This window comes from Chionomys nivalis, chromosome 2, assembly GCF_950005125.1.
Source record: "Chionomys nivalis chromosome 2, mChiNiv1.1, whole genome shotgun sequence".
Classification (NCBI taxonomy): domain Eukaryota; kingdom Metazoa; phylum Chordata; class Mammalia; order Rodentia; family Cricetidae; genus Chionomys; species Chionomys nivalis.
The window spans coordinates 18,608,298-18,632,214 of NC_080087.1; the positions used below are offsets into that span (position 1 = coordinate 18,608,298).

A 23,917-nucleotide genomic window follows, 5' to 3' on the forward strand; every position below is an offset into this window, starting at 1 on the left:
TTAAAGCCGGAATTAAATAAAGGTACAAAGAGGCTTTGCGCAGAGTGAATGCTTACAAGCGGAAGCATACCATCAAGTTTAATTTGTGTGTCCCAGGGTTCCGCGGAACCAGACGTTGACATCATCCTGCAGTGACGAGCACCTGTGTGGTGAAGAACCAGTGTGTCCATGGGCCAGCTGCCTCCTGCAGCCATTGTGTAAATGAAGGAGACTGACCTCAAGTCAACATACCCTATAAGACACTAGGGGGGCTCAATGCGGGGATCTGGAAAAACAAGTACTGTGGACTTAGGGCATGAGTGTAATGGGTCCGAGCCGACTGAGGCCTGTGTTGTTTTAAAGCTCAAGTAATTCCAACAAACACTCAGACCCCAGAACCACCACCCTAGCTGGGGAGGAAGGCATCTTCTAGAAGATGCTTTAACGTTCGCTGACTTCTTTGATAAGCCAGGCATAGGACTGGATGCTGAGTTACAGTCCATTCCCCAGAATGGCAATGCCAGGGCCTGATCTGAGGGATTCACATGAGGGCAAGCAGGTAGAACATTGTTGGTACGCGCTGTGATGGGGTACATACAGAGCCATGGAGGACATCTTGGAGGACTGGGGTAATCTGTTCCAGCCCTCTCAACAGAGCCAGTTGGTGAAGAGGGTGTTCTAGGCCAAGGTAAAATATTTTACTAACCCCTGGTGAGAAAATTACATGGGGCATTCTAGAAACCACAAGGGTTCAATGATATCCAACAGGACCAAAAATTGAAGCAAGGAGGCAAGGGCCATGTTCTTCTGAAGGTGTGACAAGGGGTTAGTTTTGTTAGACAAAGGCGATTGAATCATTCTAATTACTAGGTAGAAATAGCAGAAAGAGATAAAACTGGACATGGAAAAGCCATTGCATTGGCTGTGCAATCTAAGGAGGTTCAGCATGGACAGGCTTAAAAGGTATTAATTAAGCTTGGTGACTGGGTGTTTTGGAGAGGGAGAGGAACCAAGAATGTAGCCTAACATCTACCAGGATCACCCAGGAAGTCCGGTGATGCCATCGAGCAAGGGAGAAAAGCAAGGCCAGAGCACGCACAAGTGGGATGAGAGACCTCGGGTGGAAATGGGACTCCTGCTTCACCTGCTGAATATGATGCCGGCTGGTCAAGCTTGATAGAAACCCTGCACATATCACATATTCCTGACTATTACTGTGCATGGCATTCTATTAACAACTGGAATGCTTTCTTAATTTCAAATCCCTACAGGTTTGTCTCAGATGGGAAAAGGGGAGTCTGAATGAAATGAATGGGGGCACAGCTTGGGAGAACGCAGGAATAGGAGCCCACTCAGGGCTGAGTACACATTGCTGGTCTTGCTTCTTTCCCAGTCCAAGACCATGGTGGGTCCTCTGCTGAAGAGAGCGAGAAAAATGTCATGATTAAATGCTGGCACATACTTGGAAAAGAGTGGCTAGCCCTCTGAGTGCTTGGTATCTTCATCTGCAGAGAATGCAGGAAAGAGAACGTGGCCTTGCAAATTCTACAATCATACACACAGACGAAGTGAACATGGCCTTGCATAGTCTGCAATCATACGCACAGACAAGCTTGTAAGCAGCTCCCTTTATTTGAGTAAATAGCTTGTAAATAAATCATTGGTAAACATTACAAAATTAAATACATTTCCAAAAGCTTGCCAGTATACAGAAAATTCACAAACATAGTTCTTTTAAAAAATAAAATATGTTCAAAGCACCCTTGATATAAAATGCCTGGTCCCTGTCTTCAGACAGGGCCACCTGGAGACTTCTTACAGCAGGCAGGGTATCCAGGGGAGGCAGTAGGGGCTTCCTGGAAGGAAGGAAGGAGGGAAGGAAGGAAGGAAGGAAGGAAGGGTTCCACTCATTTTTTACCCCGCCTACATCCCATATGAATTTTAATTCTTCTCTAAAGAGCTGGTATGTAACTGAGGGATAAGGGTAGGCACTCAGGCCTAGCTCCCAACATGGAAATCAAAGTCACAATTAGGACCATGAACCACTGAGAGAAACCAGAGATGAAGCCACGCTTCTAAATCAACAAGCATCTTGCGGGGGCTTCCCATCTCTACATTTTCTCAATACTCAGTTTACGCTTCCAGACTGATGGTATCCAAGCACAGAAGGGGCCAGAATCTACTTCTAGGGAGGAAGAGATTCAATCTGTTGGCTTCCCTTTGGCAGGCTTTCACTGACAGAGATGATACACAGTATTGCATTGAAAGTAGAGAACCCGGTTGCTACATGGGGCTTCCTTTCTCCATTGCAAAACTCTCTTCAGGAAGTGTGGGTATTTCTTTAGAAATCTGGTTGGTTCTTGAAATTAAAAGTTCATAAAACTTCAAAAGACCACAATGAGGCAATAAGGATTTGACCTGGCGAAGCATCTCAACCAATGAAAAAAAAAGAAAGTTCATATTGTAAGCCCTTGACCAACTCAACGTGTGTCGTATGGCTCATTATAATAATGAACACACCTAATTCTTCCACTTTGGCCCAGAAAGTGGATGCCGAAGGTAGACCACACTTGTATGAAGAATGCCTGGAGGCATCTTGAAAACACACATCCTGTGACCTCTTCTATCAGGACAGGCACAGGTTTATTCCATCAACGTGAGATAGAGGTCACATTCTATTTTTGACTTAGAGTTTGTAGATATATATATATATATATACAACCATGAGACATTTTTGACATCTCAGTCAAATGTATAACTTAAAAATGTCTCATCAAACTGACCACAAGAAAACCGTCTTCCCTGTAGAGTAAGATCCTAATTACCACTGAGTCCTTAACAGAAAACACTGCCTGGCTTCGCCCATCCTTACAGATGCATCTGTTTTTACAGTCTTTGCTTGGGCTGCAGTCCAAGTTGTGATAGCTTTGCCATTAAAATATTACAGTAACAAAAACCCTTTAAAGTAACAAAAGAAGGAACACTTTTGAATAAATGTCTAACCCCCCCTCCACACACATACACACCAAAAAATGTTGTTTGTAAAAGACAACTATGGTTATTTAATAAAAGTCTTCTGAAGTCCAAATCCCAGGTTGCTTTTTTCGTCTCCGAGAGAATTCTACCCTGTTCCAAAATTATACATTCTTCTTCTGCGGAGGGCTCAGCTTTCTCATGCCTCTTATCCGGGAGAGCAGTTCCCTGATGAATTCCTAAAAGACATGAAGGAAGTTAATACAAGAGGCCACGTTATTAAAACCTGTGCTTGTGAATGTGCCTAGTGTCATTGATATCAACTGCAGTGTGTGAATCTGCTTGGAGGTTTAAACTCTGATGTAAAATAGCAAAGGAAGTTTTAGGAAGCTGCAAGGTGCGCGAATTTCACAGCCCAACGCCTTCTCCTTGCTCTGCTCTCTGTAGGGAAAAAGTCAGGTGATGTCACTGACAGACATCACCCATGTGGATTCTACGCGTGACTTCTGAACTCAGTCCAACCATGTGTAGGAATACACCGAGACATCTTGTGATCCTAACTGTGTAGGGTCAGGTTAGAGCCTAAGATTCTGTCATTTCCAACTAGATTGCAGCTGGCCCTAGACTGTACCTGGATCAGCAAAGCTGGGCCATTGGTTCTCACAGCCGATTATCAGATCTATCCAGGGGATTTAGTGACAGGCTGCTAGGACCACCTCCGTGCATCTGGCTCAGTACATGACTATAGAAAATGACAAGGTGCCTTTTTGGCAAGATCCCAAGTGAGACTGATGCTCCTGAAAATCAGTCTCTCCAACTGCTTAAACTGTGGACAGTGACCTCACGTGGGTGAGGTCATGCAACCAAGTCCGGCAGCCATGAAACATTTGTCAACAGTGCAAGGTTTTGGCGCACACAAGGCCTGGGATGACGGCAGAATCACATGTATTAAAGCCCAAGGCATTCCTTGTGGCACCTGCTGCAATGTTGTTTTTGCTGTGCACCCCAAGTGTTCTGATGTGATAGAAACATAATGCTTTAATTATAGAAAAAAGACTTTTAATAATTTCTACTGTCTATCATAGAAATGTCAAATTATTATATCCTTGTACTGTGTCATCTTGAAAGCTTTGATTTCTAAAAAATTGCTGATTGAGTTGCTTACTTTATATATATGTGCGCGCGCACACACATACACACACGCACACGTATATATAATTATTTAGTATATTTTGGCTTAAGATTGGGACAGAATTTCCAATGATTTTGAAATGGCCCTAAATGTACTTCCGTCACATTATGCTAAGTATTTCTGTGAAGTGTCTGGTTCTCTGTATTGTTTAGATCAGTAGTTCTCAACCTGTGGGCCATGATCCTTTTAGGGATTGAATGACCTTTCACGGGGCCATCAGAAAACACAGATTATTTACATTATGATTGATGTAAGTAGCAAAGCTACTGCTATGAAGCAGCAATGAAAATAATTTTATGGTTGGGGCTACCACAACATGAGGAGCTGTATTAAGGAATCACAGTGTTAGGGAGGTAGAGAACCACTGGGCCATATCAACCCATTCTGGAAAAAACTACTAAAATGTTCTATACCCTGAAGTTTCAAATAATCAACCATGTTTACCTCTTTATGTAAAAATAAACAAGTACATTGCTAGAATAAAAAAGTTTTTGTCTTAATAAATGGTAAACTACATGTATAACAAAGAATTGTTTTAAAATACATTTCTTTATAATTTATAAATGTCTTTATAATTTACTGTCAGTGGGTGTTTTATTTGTATTCCTGTTTTAAATACCTATAATTTTTCTAAGGCAAATACATTGTGTTCATGTATGACATTATCAAAGAATAAATATAAATATTATACTAATTACAGAGAAATTCTTGCGTAAAAAGGTACTGCTAGTAGATAAGGTTTTAGAAGCTCTGCTCTGGGGCATGCTAAGGATCCTTGAGATTTTTTCTTCTTCTGTAAATCATACAAACAAACAAACAACCAGAATCACATTTGGTGTTACAGATCGGTGCCTACACAACACCTGCATTGAAACTCTCAGAATAAATCCCTGCTGTGCACGTGCTTCTGTTTTCTATTCTCATCAAATTTATTCACAAAGAAATGCTGGGGAGACCCACTGAAGTGTGTTCCTGATCTGCACTGCATGACTGATTTGTGCAGAGTTGGGGTGAAATCCAGGACTTGGAGCAAGTTAGGCAAGCATCCCAGAGATGGAGTCAGATCCCTAGTCCCGGTGATTGCCTGGAGACCAAAAACCAAAGACTGAGCACTGACCTACAATAACTGTCTTGTACCATTAAGAAACTGTCATTTTTGCCTTGTATTTTTAAATGCTCATGTGCTATCAAAGTCGCATGTATTAAGAAATGATTGCATCTTTTTCCTATTTTGTATTTGTAAAGACAAAGCTGGTAGCCAGCCGGACTTTCTGGCTGGTAAAAAATAATAAAATTATGTGTCATACCAGGGCCAACTGAGAGTAGACACAGATAAACTGATCTTATGAAAATATCATGGCTTAACTATGTGGAGACCTTTCAAAAACTAACTCTCTGGCAGTCTCCTCCTGCCAGCTACACCTGCAGTCATTAAGACCCAGGCTCTGTCAGTCCTGCACTGTTATCGGACCCCACCCAACCCATAATAAGCTGTAGCATGTGATACTTTGCCTACCACCACCATAATTTGATTTTTAATAGTCTTTGCTAGTATAAAACTAATACGTGTTTTGCTTAAATATTTGGGAAATACAAACCAGGAGTGGTATACTCTGAATTAATCGCACTTAATGAATTTGCTGCCGTAAACCTTGACTTTAGCTACTTAGATCACACTGTGATCCTTGTTGTCTACTTGACATCATGCCAAGCTTTTCCTCACTATAAGAAAGTCTTTCTAAAAGCAAATGCTCCTGGCTACACAGTCCTTTTATAGACAGCATCAATACTAAATTCCTCAGTACTAGATTCTCAGACGCTTCTGGCATATTCCAAAATATAAACAATGGTATAAGCGAAATCTATGTGCTCAATAACTGTCCTCAGTCCAGATAATTCCTCTTGGAGACTGGTCCCACAAGCTGGTCAGCGAACTCACCCATCTTAATGCCTGCCATCCCTCACAGAGGACAGCAGAGGAGTGAGATGAAAGCCCTATTTTATTTTTCGGTACACCTATCTCATTTAAAGAATGCTCATGATTGAAATAACACCATTTTCCCCATTCATATCTAACTTGCATTTTGCGAAGCTAAGTTTCTCATTGTTCACAGCCCATAGCATTTGGCACATTCAGTTTTCCTTTCACTGTTTTGGAAACTGCTATGCAAATCATTGTTATGTGTATGAATGCCATGCAAATGAGCGGCAGGAGCCCAGTATTCCACTGTGCGTTTCCTCTTTTGATAAAAATCCAAGGTCAGAATCATTAACCTCATCATTTAGTTCATGAATAACTCTGCTGATTTTCTACTCTTTTAATAAAATTTTCACAAAGTAAAGATGAAAATCATGAGGAGCAGCATACCCTAAACTGAAGGCCTACTTCCTCAAGACAAAAGTGGCTTTATCATTTAAATCGAATTTAAATTCCACACAAATTTATCATAAGGTAGGTGAATCTCATAGATTAAAATGTTTCAATAATATAATTTGTGTTTATAATTAATTGTGTGTGTTATACTATGACAAACATGTAAACCAGGGGACAACCTTGGGGTTTTGGGTCTTTCCTTCCACCAAGTGGTCCCAGGGAACAAACTCAGTCAAGCTTGGCAGCAAGTGCCTTTATCCTCTGAGTCATCTTGCTGATCTTTCATTTTAATTTTACAGAAACATAACTTTGATAGACTTAATATACTGTCTGTACATGTGACGACTAATCCTGGTGGTCAATTCATCTGATTACATCCGGAATCAACTAAAATTTACCTCACTAGGCAACACCTCCGAGGGATTTTCTTAATCAGATTATATGAGGTAGGAAGAACCACCCTAAATCTGAGCTACACTTTCTAGTGCAGCCCACATAAAATACCACAGAAGAAGGAGTCTTTTATTTTTTGCCTGCTTGCCTTCACTCTGACTGACAAGCTTGATTATCTTGTTGCTACAACAGGTATTAAACCCAGCTTCTTCAAGATTCCAACATAGACCAAAAACTATTAGCTCTCCAGGAACCCTCTGGGTCTCCAGCCCTAGATAGGGACTGCTCAGACATCCAGTCTTGTTGAGTAAACATTACTGAGTTCACTGACTGTCCCATTGTGACAGCCACCCCTGCACCAACCAGGCTGGATCCTGGAGGTCAGTCTAACAACACTCCTATTTATTTATTTATTTATTTATTTATTTATTTATGATTTCTGCATCCTCCCCGCCACCGCCTCCCATTTCCCTCCTCCTCCCCCAATCAAGTCCCCCTCCCTCATCAGCCCGAAGAGCAGTCAGGGTTCCCTGCCCTGTGGGAAGTCCGAGGACCTCCCACCTCCTTCCAGGTCTAGTAAGGTGAGCATCCAAACTGCCTAGGCTCCCACAAAGCCAGTACGTGCAATAGGATCAAAAACCCATTGCCATTGTTCTTGAGTTCTCAGCAGTCCTCATTGTCGGCTATGTTCAGTGAGTCTGGTTTTATCCCTTGCTTTTTCAGACCACAACACTCCTTTTTAATATACATCAGTTCTGTTCATTTAGAGTCCTGACTAACACAAATACATAATGCCTGTTTAAATTATCCATTAAATTTGCACATTTGGGTGCTCAGTTGAGTATGTGAAAAGCAAGAAGGCCAATATGTATTCCCCAAATGGAAATGTGGCAATGGCACTTATCCAGAAAGACTCAGTTTATTTTCCAGATGATTCTCCAGGAAGACTCAAGGATTTCTAATCAAGAATACCTAAATGACTCTATGTTTGTTTCTCAAAGATACTTTCAGCCAGTAACAATATAGACCATTTATTAAAAAGAAAAAAAAAAAACCCAGCCTTGAACTGAGGACACAGATTTAGACGAGGGGGGGGCTGTCCCTTTGAAGAAGTGACCTCTGAACTGAGGCCTGAATTAGTTGGTGTGGTAGTTTGAAAGAAAATGGCTCCAAAAGGGAGTGGCATTGTTAGGAGGTATGGTTTTTTTGGAGTAGGTATGACCTTGTTGAAGAAAGTATGACACTGTGGAGGCAGATTTTGAGGTCTTATACGCTCAAGCCACACCAAGTATCTCAGATCACTTCCTGCTGCTTGTGCATCAAGATGCAAGAACTTGCAACCCCTTCTTTAGCACCAAGCTTTAGTCTGCTTGCATGCTGCCTTGCTTTCCACAATGATGAAAATTGACTAAATCTCTGAACTGTAAGTGAGCCACCACAATTAAATCTTTTCCTTTGTAGTTGTTGCCATGGTCACCGTGTTTCTTCACAGCAATAGAAACCCTACTCAGAAAACTGACCATTTTAGAGGAGGCTTGGAGGGGCTTGCTGACAGTACAAGTACAGAGACCTTCAAATGAGTGAGTCAGGAGATGGGTATCCCTGGAACAGAATGCCAGAGTGAGTGGGTAGGGAAATACTGGGGTTCATAGGGCCAGACAGTCAGGACCTAGTTTGCCACATAGCAGAGTCTTGTCTTTGCCACGGAAAGCCATGGGAGGCCTTGAAGCATAGAGCAATGTGATTTAATTTAAGTGTCTGAAATAACCTTTTGGAAGCTGTATGGGCTTTGAAGACATGAATGGAAGGAAGGCACATCAATTTGGTGTTATGGTAGTGAACCTGGCAATCAAAGCCATGGTCAACACTGAAATAAACAAGAGTATAGATTTTGCATGCATTTCAGAGGCAGAGCCAACAGACCTTCCTGCTAGGCTGAACATGGGTGTAGGATGCGGAGGGGAGAAGAGGCAGAGAAAGCCACCATGGCTCAGTAAAAAAGGTGATGTTGTTGGCTGAGATGAGGACAACTGGAGGGACAGTAGCGGGCTTGCAATGAGATGACAGATAAGATGAATGTGAGGACTGTGGCCCCACACCAGCATCCATCCCCATCAGAAGCTTTCAGTTTGAGTACAAAGGAAATGGCCATTATTGAGTCACAAAGACTCAAGACCAAACAAAACAAACTTTCCTGAAAGAAATACAACTGTTACCATTCCATTTTGAACAAACACAGGTCAAGATCAGCTAATAGGTCCATAGGGAGGACTTGTGAACAAAATAGCTTAGAATCACACACTTCAGGACTGTGGCCGCTGAGTGCATACGGCCATTGAAATAAGTAAAACGTAAAATATTTTCTGTTAGTCACACTGACCACATTTTAAGCAACCCATACTTGTATGGGTACCCAACGGCACAATGCGGTCAGCTAGGTAATATTTACATTACACCAGAAAATTCTATGGGTCAGTGCAGATGATGACGCCTTAAGCTGCACAGCTGGATGAGGAAAGCTTGGAGGCAAGTGTAAGCACAGAAATGCAGATGGAAGAGCAAGGCAGGAGGCTGAGGGACAAGTGGGGACTGGTGGAGGACAGTGTGGCATAAGAGGTGGGGGGGATGCAGACAGGAAGTGGGAAAGGAGCCCAGAGAAGCATGTGCTTCTAGAAGGAAGAGGTGCTAATAAAGTCCCATGCTAAAATAACAATAACAATAGAATAAAAATGTTGGGCAAATGAGGGACAGAGACAGAGCCTCTGGAATGGGTGGGAAAGTCACTGTGTCATGGAACAGAGAAACTTTAACATAATGATTAGAAAAGAAGCCTCCATCCCTAAGAGGTTCCTAGGGATTTTTTTAAAGAAAGAAAACAATAACAACAAAACAAAACAAAAAACAAGAACACCTCCTGCCCAGTGTATTAAGGTTTAATCGAGAAGCTACAAACTAAATATTCTAAGGTGTACAAGTACCACAAGCGTACTGTCTAGACCAGCCCCACTCAGCCTGTGGCTCATGACCCTGTAGGCAAAGCTCTATCTCCCAAAATATTCACAGTTCATTCTAGTAGCAAAATTACAGTCATGGAGTAGTAGCAAAAATAATTTTTTGGTTGCAGGCCACAACACGAGGAACTGTAATAAATGGTTGCAGTATTGGGAAGGTTGAGAACCACTGAACTAGATAATCAATATAACAGAAATTCAGAAATTTCTTCATCACTCTAGAATCCCTCCCTTCTCCCAACCCCAGAGAAACATGGCTTTGTTTTCTGACTATATGTTAGTTTTTATTAACTAGACTATCACATAATTGGAATCCTAACAGTTTGTTCTTTATCTACCTTCTTTCAGTCAGCCTATTTTGAAAATCTAGCAGTATTGTGGTGTATATTAAAAGTCCCTTCCTTTTGATTGCCAAATAGTATTCTATTTTATAGATGTACCACAAGTGGTTTATCCATTCACCCAACTGACAGAAATCTGTTGTTTCTGGCGTGGGACTGTTATAAATAAGATTGCTTAAAACACACACACACTCACACACACACGTATGTATGTCTTTGAATGAAATATGCTTCCATTTTTTTTGGTATAGGTTAGGTGTGGAAGAGCTAAATCTATTCATTTGTCTTTCTTTTATAACAATAACGCACTGTCTCTGCAAATACAATCTGTAAGTCCTGATAATATTAGGTAATGTCATTCTGCCAATTTTGGTGACTTTTCTCCAAATGATTTGGCCATTCTAGGCCCTTTAAATTACCCTAAGAATTTTAGAATAAATATACGAGTTTGCACTCAGCTCACACTATTCCAGGAAGTCCCTGCTGCCCCGCTCCCACAATCCTTTTCTAATAGCATGCCAAGTCTATGCTGCACACTCACGCTTCACTTTCTAAACCCCATGGTTCCCTTGTTCTGCCTCCGTGGAGTTTAAAGGGTCCCGCCTCCACTGCTCAGTCTAACTCTAAATAGAGGTTGATGACCCTTTCTATGCCTCTGCTAACTTTTGCAATTGCACACAGATTTCACACCGCAGTTTCGCACAGGGCCCTCGGAGGCACCTTCGCTCATGTTTCCCAGCCAGGCGTGAAGCACAGAGACTTCCCATTGACGCTCCATTATATTCAGTCCCCAAGTGGATGCATCACCATTTATTTACAATTTGGAAGACTAGTGACAAAAACCAGGGAGGAAAAGAGTGCATACGATGAGTATTTTACATGACCGGGTGACAGTGGGTGGAATGTGTGGTCTCACCCTTCCTCAAAGGAGTGATGCTGGATTTTGAAGGATGATCATTATGTTCAAATACTTGCCAATTTGGGAAATCTGTGACCACAGGGACTGGGTTCTGCTGTCCCCTTACTGTAATACATAGCTCTCTCTAGCTCTTAACTCGGTTTCTTGGTTTTTAGAAAAGCAAACAAATAGTTCAAGTGAAATGCACATCCTGCTTGGTTTCTGGCACACTGTCTCTACCAATCGCTTCTCTCAAGACTGCACCCATCTACCCGGGAACTGGATGAGATAAGCTTAGAGAAAATTCTATTATCTATTCATTAATTTGATTTTGATATTTTTGTGTTTGTATTTTTTTTTTTTGAGGCAGAGTTTATGTAACCCAAATTGGCATCAAACTCACTGTGTAGCTGAGGGTGACCTTGAACTCCTGAGCCTCCTGCCTACTTTCACATCCCTAGTGCTAAGATGACAGGCAAACCAAATGACACTATTCCCAGTTTATATGGCATCTGGGATCAAACCCAGGACTTCACCCATGCTAGACAAACCCTTTACCAGCTGAGCCACAACCTCAGGCTGACTTAAGAGATGCTCTAGCAAAGACATTTAGTGATGTTTTTTCCCCTCCAAGCACTGCTTGAACACGTCTTTCATTTTCATTAAATTTCAAAATATCTTCTTGCTGGGTGGTGGGGGCACCCACCTTTAATCTCAGCACTCAGGAGGCAAAGGCAGTGGATCTCTGTGAGTTCAAGGCCAGCCTGGTCTACAGAGTGAATTCCAGGATAGCCAGGACTGTTTCACAGAGAAACCCTGTCTTGAAAAACCAACCAACCAACCAACCAACCAACCAACCAAACAAACAAACAAACAAACAAACAAACAATGTTCTCATTTCCCTCTCATTTGAAGTGTGACTTGAATCCCTGCCAGTATGAGATTCGTTTTATGGCTCAGAACATTTCTACACTGGCTACTGTTCTGTGCACGTTTTATCTAAAAATATAGGCTGCTTCCAAGCCCAACAATTTACCACTGCCTTTATATAGCTTCCTCTCTCCTAAGCCCCATGCACTACACATGCTGAGAGAAAGACTGGCTGCAAGTGGCTTCTCGCTGCATGCTGAAAAGTCGCTTCCCACTGCAAGCTGCTGGATTCCCATAGGAAAGTGAGGGCCATTCAAGGCAATGCCCTGCGCACAAAGGCTGTGACTTTTGCAATACTCAAAAGGGGTAATTCATTCTTTTGGGGACTTTCATTCTCTGGTGACATGGATGAGTGATGATGGATGGAGTGCTCCCTGGTGGCTGTGGATTCTGTACTAGGATCTGGCCCTGGGTGGGCTGCACACAAGAAAGAAGAAAACTAACAGTGATTGATATTCTACTTCAGTACAAGTTGTTCATATTAAATCAGAAGACAAGTGTTTGAATGCAGGACTGTTGATGCCATCTGAATTGGACAAATGTGGGCTAAGCCCATACTTAGTCCTAGGTGGGATCCATAAATGATTCTGTCCTAAGTACTGAGCTATGCAGTGGAAGTGGTTGGAAATCCTTTATTCCAGGGGCTCCTAGGCCAGCTGGGAAGGAAGATACAGAAACACATCCATCAAACAAGGCATGAGATGGAGTGTTAAGTGTGTCTGTGTGTACACTGACAGAGGGGCAGCTATGGCGGCCAACACCTGGATCTTATAACTGGACTCTCTCTCTGATGCCAGGACAAATAAGGGCCATGGTCCTGAAAGTTTATGAAAGAGGAGCTGCCTAGTAATTGTAAGAGTTGCAGCATCAAGACTGACTACTCTGGTCCATGCCCTTGACCTCAGCATTTGAGAGACGGGAGCGGAATCTATGAATTTGACACCAGCCTGGTGTCATAAACATAAAAAGTTTCAGCCACCCAGGCTACATTGTAAGACCCTATCTCTAAATGTTTTTGAAAAAGGAGGAGGGATATGGAGAGGGATGGGAAGGGGAAAGAGGGAGGAAGGGAGGGAAGGAGGGAACAAGGAAGGACGGGAAAGAGACATTGCTTTGGAGTAAGGCCTTGTCCTCTACCACCTTCCCCTTCTTTCTCTCTTTATGAAACTTGTATTAGCTAGCAAGTTTTTAAGATCTGGCCACTCTAGATCCCTGAACATTGAAAGACTGTTTGGATTAACACAACAGGCACAATTTTTAAAAGGCAAAAAAATCATTTTTTCTCTGAGCCCTGTTTCAAAATGAATTGTTTATTTTATTTGTAGCTGCTTCAGCTGGCTTTGCTCAAATGTTCCTAATGTAGCACCTAGAGATGCCTGACACCACCTGAAAGTCACCCTCCGGTGATTCCCTGTGTAGATGGGCGAACTGGAGAGGACGGGACAAACTATCGCTCCCAGAGACACCTTTTTGCTGCTTTGTAAGGAGGTGTGAGCCCAGAGTGTTGAAGACTGGAAAGTGAGTTGAGACCCAAGAAGCAGAGAACAGAAGATAAAGACTCCTAGCTGTGAACACAGGAAGGACCCTTTGAAGTAAATGCCTCAAAAAGTCATAATGGGTTTATTCTAGAAGAAAAGAGTTGAACTGTATACACTGGGTAATAAATGGTGCAATTACATGGCAAGGATTGGTGATTCTCATTCAGGAATGGCAGGGTGTAAAGGTTGTGTACTCTTGCTCAGTTGAGTCCTCCAACTTGAAGCATCCTCTCTTGAAGGGAGCAGAGAACCTCAAGTAAAACACCAGGATCTCAAGAAGTTTCCAGATTCACAAGATCCTGTCCCAAGGTTATATAAGTAGGGACAGTTGCCAGACAGGGAAGATGTGCTCACCAGCCAAGCTACTTCTGAGCTATGCTGGGCACTCCAGGATATAGCTTTCCTGAGTTGTCACTGTTACGGAGGATTTGAATGACACTTCTTCCTTTGAGTCCTGTAAGCAACACCAATGAAGTCACAGGTTCCCCTGTGCTGGGTGTGGGGTGTCTTTTCTTTGTTCTCTCACCCATGCCCTATCTGGGGTAAATAGACATTTGTTATCTCCCCAGGAAAAGTGATGCAGCAGTTAGTGTCCCTCTCTTCTAAGTGGGAGAGATGCTAGTGAAATTGCCCTCAAGTTCACTGGAAAAACTCAGCAAATTCACAGGTGAGAAGTGCTTAGGAAAAACCAGATCACAGTAAGTGCTGTGTAAAATCCCTTGTCATCAGCCACCCCTGTCATGGCTTGGCTAGGAAGTGTTCCTCCAAAGGTTCTCATACTGACACTATGGTCCCAGTCAATGGAACTTCTCTGGAAGGTGCTCTAGACTTTAGGAAAAGGGGCCTCAATGGAAGAGTTAGCTCATAGGGTATCTTGTTCCTGGTGTTCCTTTCCCTAGAAGCCATGACATGAAGAAGTTTCTCTTATGGCTCTCATATGGCTAGGATGACTTATTGAGAAGGGCACAAGGCTCGGCCCTTGGGGAAGGAGGCCTCTAAAAATGGGAGTAAGATAAACCACCATGCTTCGGGGTCTGGGCAGCATCACCATCATGATAGATAGACCACCATGCCCCAAGGTCTGGGTAGCACCACCATTGGGACAGGTAAACCACCATGCCCGGAGGTCTGGGTAGCACCACCAATGTGATCAAGACTTCTATTCCTAACTTTAAGGCTATGTCCAGTCTTCTCTGGTTCAATCACATCCTACTAAATTCATGTGGAACTTGAATCACTATTATGACAGTATTAAGAGATATGGTCTGGAAGAGGTGAGTGGGCTCTGAGGTTCTTAGAGTGGATTAATGTCATGATCCTAAGAGAGGATTAGTTCTCTCAACAGTAGATTAGTTACCTTGAAAGTGGATTAGTTATCCTGAATTGTCCTGAGAAGATAAAAAGTATAGAGAGTCATAAAATAAAATTTGTGCTTTAAAAAAGGGTGGATTAAGAGAAGTTAAAAAAAATAAGTCATGTAAAAATGGAAAATTCACAAAGAGTCTGGATTATGTATACTATCTGAATTTTTTGACTGTGAATGAGCTAAGTACAGAAAGACATTTCATTGTATGGGCTGCTAAGCTAAACCAGCATGTATATTATAAAGGTATCATGACTTCCAAATTTGGGTCTAAGGATATGTTTCCTTGGAAAAGAGGTTCTTCTCTTGTTTCCACAGAGGATGAGAACCTGTGAATTGCTTCCAGACCAATATGGTTTGATGGACTAAGACCCCCTGAAAGGTCGCCTTGAACACCCCTCAAAAATTACTTTGCCCAACTGCTGACTGAGATGAACCTAGCACACAGGATACACCATAAAAAACCTGATTAACAGTGCCTCCAATCAGCAGGAAGCAGTATGGACAAAACTATGCCCATATTCCCAAATATTGTCTATAAATGTTTGTTTACATTTAAAGGGAGATATGATATAGATATAAATAATTTGCAACGGTATGGATCTTGGTTTATTGATACAAATTAAGTTCAATTTTGTTATATGTATATGTATTTCTGATATTGATTAAGGTATTGTGTTTGTGTAGCTCATTTTAAAATGTAATGTATAATATAAGTTAATAGATACTCATCTATAATAGTCAAGCTTGTAGCTATGTTTCTAGATGTATAGAGATATATTAGAATATGGCATTTAAAATGTTTTAATAACTTGGGACTTTTTATAACAATAAGACACATCTGATCCTGGCAACACCAATCTACTTCAAGAGGAAGATGGGCATCGAAAAGGCTCTTTATGGAGTTTGTTAACCATTTGGACAAGAAACTGCTCTTGCCTAACTGCTTAACTGGACATGCAGGACCCACAAAGAAATGACTACTGAACTTGCCTAAAGCTGAGATGGTCCTTCAGGATTCCTCTTTCATGAAAGAGTCTGCTTCACATTCTGCAGGACACAGAAAAATGTGACAAACTGCCAGTATAGGCGGAACTGTCTCTGAAATTTCTTGCATTGTGGAAAAGTCTGCTAGATACTATGGGCCTGTAGGCTGAAGATGGATGCTCTAACAGTACAGAGGAACTTTGGGTGACTGTCCAGGTAGCAAGAAGTCTCTGTCAATTCTAGAGTTTGGAAGTTGTTTACAATGTACTTCCTGTTTACTTAGGTAATATATCCTTCTGGAGTCTTTGATTAAGTTCAAGGATTTATAGTTATAGCTATAGTTTTTTAGTTATGATAAAAGATAAAGTATATATAAATATTTTACCTGTTTTGTTATATGTAATTTTACTGTGTTAAAGTTGAAGCCTTCCTTTTTGTTTAAACAGAAAAAGGGAAATGGTGTGGGAGGTCCTTCAGTCTATGTGTTGTTTTTATTGGTTAATGAATAAAGAACTTCTTTGAGCTCATGATAGGACAAAACAGAGCTAGGTGGGGAAAAACTAGACTGAATGCTCAGAGGAAGAAGGCAGAGTCAGAGAGATGCCATGGAGCCGCCAGAGTTTAGCGGTAAGCCACAGCTACAGTCACGTGGTAATACACAGATTAATAGAAATGGGTTAAATTAATGTAAGAGCTAGCCAATAAGAAACAAGAGCTAACAGGCCAAGCAGTGATTTAATTAATACAATTTCTGTGTGATTATTTTGGGGCTGAGCAGACCAGAACGACCAGGTGACCTCTCTCCATGCAATAAGCCTCTCCCAGTACCTCTGAGCAGAAGGCCGCAGTTCATCAGACTCCTGCCTTTTCCCTCTCCTTCCACAATCTGAAAGACAGGAGCTAACAAATCAGCCACTCCAAACCACTTGTGTTAAGTAACTTCCCCTCTTAAAGGCTTGCAAGTGAGTATTTGCTCTTTTTCAAAAGGAGCTTGAAGTGAATGTGGAAACATTCCTTCAGCAGCATTTCTTAGCAGTCACCACCCACTACAATCCACACCATGCACAGACAGGCATGTGTCCCAGATATGTGTCACATAAGCGCCCCCGCCCCCCCAGTAGCAGCACCACCAGCACCACAACTGCCACCATCTCCCATCTCCAACTCTTTCCTTTGAATCTGAGCCTAGGAGTGCCATACTAGGCCAGAGTAACTTCTTTTAAAACAACCAAAAAGCTTTTTATCTTCAGTGAACACTTTTCTTCTAAATGACCTTTGGGCCATTCAGTGCTAGTGACTACCTTTGTATCTAAGAATGCCTCACACTTAGTCTTTACATATTTTAGTTTACCCAAAGCCTTTTCTTTCTCATGGTGTGTGCATTTTGCTTGGAATTGTACCATGTTCCATTGGTACTCGGTGCCTGTTGAGGATACCTTCCAGATTAATGCTTTTTGAGCTGTGTGCTGCAGCCCCTTGTGGGTCACTGAAATTAATGTGGGGATTGGGGATTGTGACACATGAGTGACATTAAAACGTTTCTGAACTCAAGTGATCCAAAACTTTGTAGCATGCAGAGGGTCCCTTGTTTGTCCCAGTTCCCACACCCAGCAATTCCCACAGAAATCACATAGAGAGTCTATATTAATGATAAACAGATTGGCCCATTAGCTCAAGCTTCGTATTAGCTCTTATCACTTATATTAACCATTATTCTTATCTATGTTAGCCACAAGGCTCGGTACAGGTCACATCTTGCTTCTTTCATGATCTGGGTAGTACTGGGAGGAATGGGCTTCCTTTTTCCCAGAATATTTCTGTTCTGCTTGCCCTGCCTCTACTTCCTGTCTGGTTGACCCACCTATACTTCCTGACTGGCCAATTAGCGTTTATTTAAAACATGATTGACAAAATACAGACAATTCTCCTGCACCAAAACTTAATAATCCACACGTAATGAAGTCGTGTTTGCCTGTGTCGTAGACCGTGACTCCAACACAGCCTTGGTTATGACCAGAAACCAGTCACATTTTGTACTGTGCATATGTGTTCTCATACCACACAATTCCACCAAATGCTCCCTGAAGCACCTCGGCTCAGATTTGAGGTATTTGTTTATTTGTTTTTGAGATAGGACATTACTATATAGCCTTGGCGGGCTTGTCAGCTCAGACCTGAGGCTACTTTATGTCATGAACTGCACACAGGGTTCTGCTCTTGTAGACACAATGGTTTAAGTATGGAAAACAAAGATTTTTTATATTTTCCTACTGGCATTCTTCAGCGTGAAAGCATTAAATTAATCTTTGAATTGGGTTGTGTTAGATAAAAAGCACATTGATCTCATTCATATGCAAATTCCTTTTATTATTTACAAATGCTGATTTGCATGTATGATGATTATTTTAAGGATAAATTTCTGACTTATTATTAGTAAGTCATAGTAATAATGGGTATGTAAAATGTCTCAGGTGAAAGGGGTTACAAGTAGAAAAAGCTTAAGAAGCTTGGTCCATGTGCCACCTGGTATGACATGTACTGTCTGACTTAAACAGTACCAATGTCTAAGAAAACAGGATGCCGATTTAAAGCAGCAGATCCCAACCTGTGGGTTTTGACCATTTTGGAGGTCAAAGACCCTTCCACATAGGTTGCATGTCAGATGTCTTGCATATCAGATATTTACATTATGATTGATAACAGTAACAAAATTATCACTATTAAGTAGCTATAAAATAATGTTATTGTTGGGGGTCATCACAGCATGAAGAACTGTATTAAATGGTTGCAGCATTAGGAAGGGTGAGAGTCACTAATTTAGAGACTTTCTTGGGGTCATGCTGCTACTGAGTAATCAGACCAGGATTCAAATACCATTCTGATGCGAAGACATAAGGAACCTGGAACCACCACCTGGTGGTTGAGTAACCCTGCCTCTGTGCTACCAATACTGAGGATGAGAAATTCCTTTTTTTAGAGTTGTCGGGTTATGTGATTTCAGTCTAATTACAAACAAAATTACTAAAGATACACATGCCACACAGAACAGCCTTTTCATTGTGACTGAAAAAGGAGGAGAGGGATGTAAAATATTGTGTCCCTGGGGAGACTCTGCATTTTGTGCTGGGAATATGAACCTGTCTTCCAGTTTTGCCCATTGCCTCTTCCCAGCAGCAGGCTGCCAATGGTGGGTCCTACCGGGAGGGAAATTTGGTGCCACTCAGAAAGGCGTTACAGAACAGTGGAGGTTAGGAACAGTGTGGTATAATATAGCAAGATGTCAGATTAGATCAAATTATAGCAAGATTTCAAATTAGATCCCTACCTCACACTCTATAGGCAGATAAAATGAATAGATTTTGAGTGCATGGTTAAAGTAAATACATAAAAAATAAATGTTTAAAGTGAAATGCAATGAGATTATCTTTAAGACAACCGTGGCAGCAAACAATTTCATTCAAAATATTTTATTTTTAGTGTATTTAATCATGTGCATTTGGCATGTGTGCATATGAGTACAGGGTCCATGGAGGCCAGATCCTCTTGAGCTGGAGTTACAGACACTTGTGTGCTGTCCTGAGTGGTTGCTAGGAACCAAACCCAGCTGTACTGAATCACTGGGTCATTTCTCCAGCTCCATAAACAATTTCTTAAATAAACTTCTAAGAGATTACTCATCATGAAAGATGTCATTGCTGAACTTGGCATTAAAACTTATAATTTCTGTACATAAAAGGCATTACACATTGAAATAAACTCTAATCTGAATTGTCCTCCTAGATATTCACATATATAAAGAATTCTTTAAAAATTGATAATGAGCCGGGCAGTGGTGGTGCACACCTTTACTCCCAGCACTTGGAAGGCAGAGGCAGGGGGATCTCTGTAAATTTGAGACCAGCCTGGTCTACAAGAGCTAGTTCCAGGACAGACTCCAAAACCACAAAGAAACCCTGTCTCGAAAAACCAAAAAAAAAAAAAAAAAAAAACCGATAATGAAAATGCTAACACTTAAAAGAAACACAGACAGCAACAGCTTCAAAATGGGATTTTCTAAAGGAGCACACACAAATGCACGTACACACAGACACACACAAATGCTAGTTAAGTATACACCCCCTCCCAGCCAACAGTCATGGAAGATCTACTGAAACAATGAGATCTCATCAGACTGACAAATAAGGCTGAAGAAAAATTTCACACTTACTGATGTGGAGCACGGAGCCAGCCCAACAACCAAGAGGAGAGTCATCTCCTCCTATATTCCTTGAAGAATTCTTGCGTACCAGACATGAAGGCAATAGTAATATTAGTATTCTCAATAATTAAAAGTTGAACACAACACAAGCAATTACCAGGGGAAGAATGGATAACTACAGGCGTGGCAGAAGAGAAAACTGACTTTTGTAGCATCCCTCTGACCTCCACATAAACACTGTGGTGCACACATAAGCACACACAGTGAATAAATGAGAAAAAGAATGCTATACACAACCAGACAGATGTCTTGGCAGATAAAAGCCTTTGTTGAGCAAGCCTGAGACCTGAGTTTGAGCCTCAAAATCTCCACACACAAAAACAAGCTGGATTCAGTGGTATCAATCTGTGGTCCTGGGGCCCTTACAGTGAAATGAGTGACAGAGACAGGAGAAACAGCCAGACGGTTGCAGGCTAGCCAGTCCAAAACATGCAGCATGGCAGAAACAAGAGAAACCTTGCCTCAACAGGGTGGAGGAAGAGAACCTGTTCTGCAACATTTTGACTGCATTCTGACAATAAAGTTTGCTTTGCATCAGAAGATGGAACTAGCGACTAGCTGACCAAAATTAAAATAGAGGTTTTGGAGGACTGAAGCTAGATAGACAGGAAGTAGTAGGGTGGGGCTTAGAGAGGGTCTTGGTCCTTGGGGATGGAGGAACAACAGAGCTATATAGTAGGTCACTGGTCGCTTCTCCACCGCTTCTCTGATCATTCAGGTTCTTACCCTGATATCTGACCCCCAACTTTTTACTGATAAAGAACAACCATATAAACGCATCAAGAACCAACTCCTGAAGACTGTCTTCTGACTTCCACACGAGTGTCCTGGCACATATGTGTGCCCCCTCACACACACACACACACACACACACACACTAATAATAATAATAACACATAGAAATAATTTTTGAAAAGGATGTTGAATAGTAAAAGATGATGAGGAAGAATTAACAAAGTATACATCCCATTGCATTAATAGTTAATACAATTGTTAATACCATTGATAGGCAAAATAAGTAAGGTTTCAAACAAGAGAACTGGTAACATAATCATAAATTGAAAAAGAACACAAAATAATCTATGTGTATACTTGCCACCCCTGTGTCGTCATAACAGTCTAGTTCCACATTGCTGTTTGGTCAAGACAAGACATTAGGAGAAGCCCAGCAAGGATTTGTAGAGAATGACCTGACGGAATGAGTGAATGCACACAGTGGTGGCATGGAAGTAAAGAAAGGGGTATGGGGACCTGGAGACATGGCTCTGCTGTTAAGAGTGCTTGTTGCTCTTACAGAGGACCCAGACTCACAACTGCCCATGACTCCAGTTCCAGGGGATCCAGCACCCCCTTCTGGCCTCCACCCACACCAGGCATGCATGTGGGACACAGACACACAAATAATCAACACTCACATACATACAATTAAAATACATAGATTTGGGGGTGGGTGGGCAGCACTCATGTCTTTAATGTCCATTAGGGAGAAAACTGTAGAAAATATCCATTGACTCAAGGAACTCTGAAGGCTCTCAGGGGTATTTCTTTAAGACTGGATAAGTAATGAGTAATAAAAAAGTGGAGCTTATGTTTTTTTTTTATATATAATGAGAGAGAAAAGGGAGGGAAGAGTAGAGAAGACTGGATGGTAGGGGAGAGGGAGGGAGGAGGAGGAAGAGGAAGGGAGGGCAGGACAGGGGAGTCAACACAATCACGGAAAGGCTAGCTTTCCCAGGGGTTTGAAAAGTTAACTCCCAAAGCATGCGGTCACCAGATTACTAGGCAGCTGAAGACGAAGTCAAGGCAGGTTCCGAGAAGCCCTGGCAGCAGCCCCGAGAACAGACGGCTCTTTCTAGAGGCAGAATTGGTAACACATCTACTCCGAGACCTTATTTTCCCGATCCCTCTGGGCCCTTTGGCTTTTAGCATCCGCCCCCACTGCCCACACACAAGCCTGCCCCAGCCTGTACCACAGGCAGCAGATGGACACATGCTTTGTAATTATCCCTGTAGACAGATGTCGGGGGCCTTCCTGGGCCATGCAAAGTAATGAATCTGTTTCACCCATTGGTGACAGTGTGCTGCTTCGAAGAAGATGGGTCCCTGGAAACCAGAGCTCTCTGCTCTGTAGATAAACTACATTTAAGTCATCTCTTCCAGTATTCCGCACCACTTAGAAAAAAAAATAAGATGAATAGATACTAAACAGCGACTCTTTAATTAGAAGTATTTCCCAATATGAGGACTCTTAAAAGCCACTCCCTGGAGAACAGTGTCACCAGCCGCAGTGACAGTGCCAGGGAGGCAAGCTCTAACAAAGTGTGCCTGGAAGAACTATGGATGTTTAACCTGTCTTTCAAGGAAATACCACCTACTCCTGAAGCCTAGCTCAGGACTGAGAGCAGAGATGGAGAACACATGAGAATTCTTAAGGATGAGATACACAGGGGACACCAATCCTGCCCATGCCCACATGGCCATGTGCCCTCCCTTCTTTGCTCCCCAAAACAGCCACTGCCCTAAACCTGCATATTGACAGAATCTACCCACCCCGGGGCCCAGGTTCACTGCCAACTTACGGGAAGTCTAAGGGTTTCTCTGGGGTTTTGGTTTATTTGTCATTGCCGTTTGCTTTTGTTTTGTTTTGTGAGTCAGGGTCTTGCTATGTAGCCCAGGCTAGACTTAAATTCAGCCTTAGTGTCTCACGCACTGGGATTCCAAGTGTTTGCCATAACTGGCTTCAAGTGCGAGTTTGTGCTAATTAGCTTTTCGTCAACACAGTGAAAAGCAGAGCTGTCTGGAAAGAGGGAAACTCAACCAAGACAATGTTTCCATCAGATTGCTCATAGGGAAGACCTTGGCTCATTCTCATGACAAATGGTTGGTGTGTTCATACTGGTTTTGGTCATGATGTTTATCACAGCAACAGAAGATGAACTAGAACAGTAGCCAAGGTAAGAATCAGGCAATGTGCCAACAGGGTGAAGAGCAGAAGAACCTCCCAGTTCAGCAAAGTTTAGATAAGCTGGTCGCACCGCTTTGGACGAGTGATGGCAACACCTGGAAACTGTTCAAAATAACAAAACCTTGACACAGAGAAGTATCTAGATATTATCTAGAAAAATCACTTCAGAATTTTACTACCTTAACGGTACGGTTGCCCAGGAGACCAGGCAGGAAACAGCGAATCACCAAGGCAGAATCCTGCTTCCGGGTGTGCTCAGCCCAAGGGATGCTGGGATATACTCCCAACCCTCACAGCCTTCTAGCTCCCTCCCTCCAGTCTCACTCACCATTGAGTGAGAAGAGTGTTTATTTCCTCTGGATGCCAGGCAGGGATTACTTTTCTCTCCCTGTGCTGGGAGGGCATAATTGATCCTGCTTTCATTATCTAAAAAGAGGCTTAAGGAATCTCCTCCAGGTAAGGTCTGTCGCGGCTGCTGTCACGGTGACTTCTGCCAGTGCCAATTCCCAGAGGCCTTAACTACAACCTGGTTTTGATTTCCCTCCTTTAACTTGAAGCCACAGATACCACATTGTCTGCTTGATTTCTGGACGTCTGCCTTTAAAATTTATTTTACTGCAAGGGCAGTCCCCTTAATCTCAGAGATTCGACCACTGCTCCTAGATGAATTTGTTTTTTACCCGAAGTCCTCCTGTGTCTGCATTCAGCAAAAGAA

The 23,917-nt window shown here is 42.1% G+C and overlaps 1 protein-coding gene across 1 annotated transcript in view; it reads right to left on the reverse strand.

Annotated features, from left to right (window-relative positions):
- Positions 1-1,592: 1,592 nt before the first annotated feature.
- The window catches only part of Ppp1r14c (protein phosphatase 1 regulatory inhibitor subunit 14C), a 101,659-nt gene continuing 79,334 nt past the window's right edge, over positions 1,593-23,917 (reverse strand). The window contains exon 4 of the mRNA XM_057761893.1: positions 1,593-3,191. Within this exon, the coding sequence (XP_057617876.1) occupies positions 3,117-3,191 (75 nt within the window). The 3' untranslated portion in view covers positions 1,593-3,116. The remainder of the gene's footprint in view (positions 3,192-23,917) is intronic.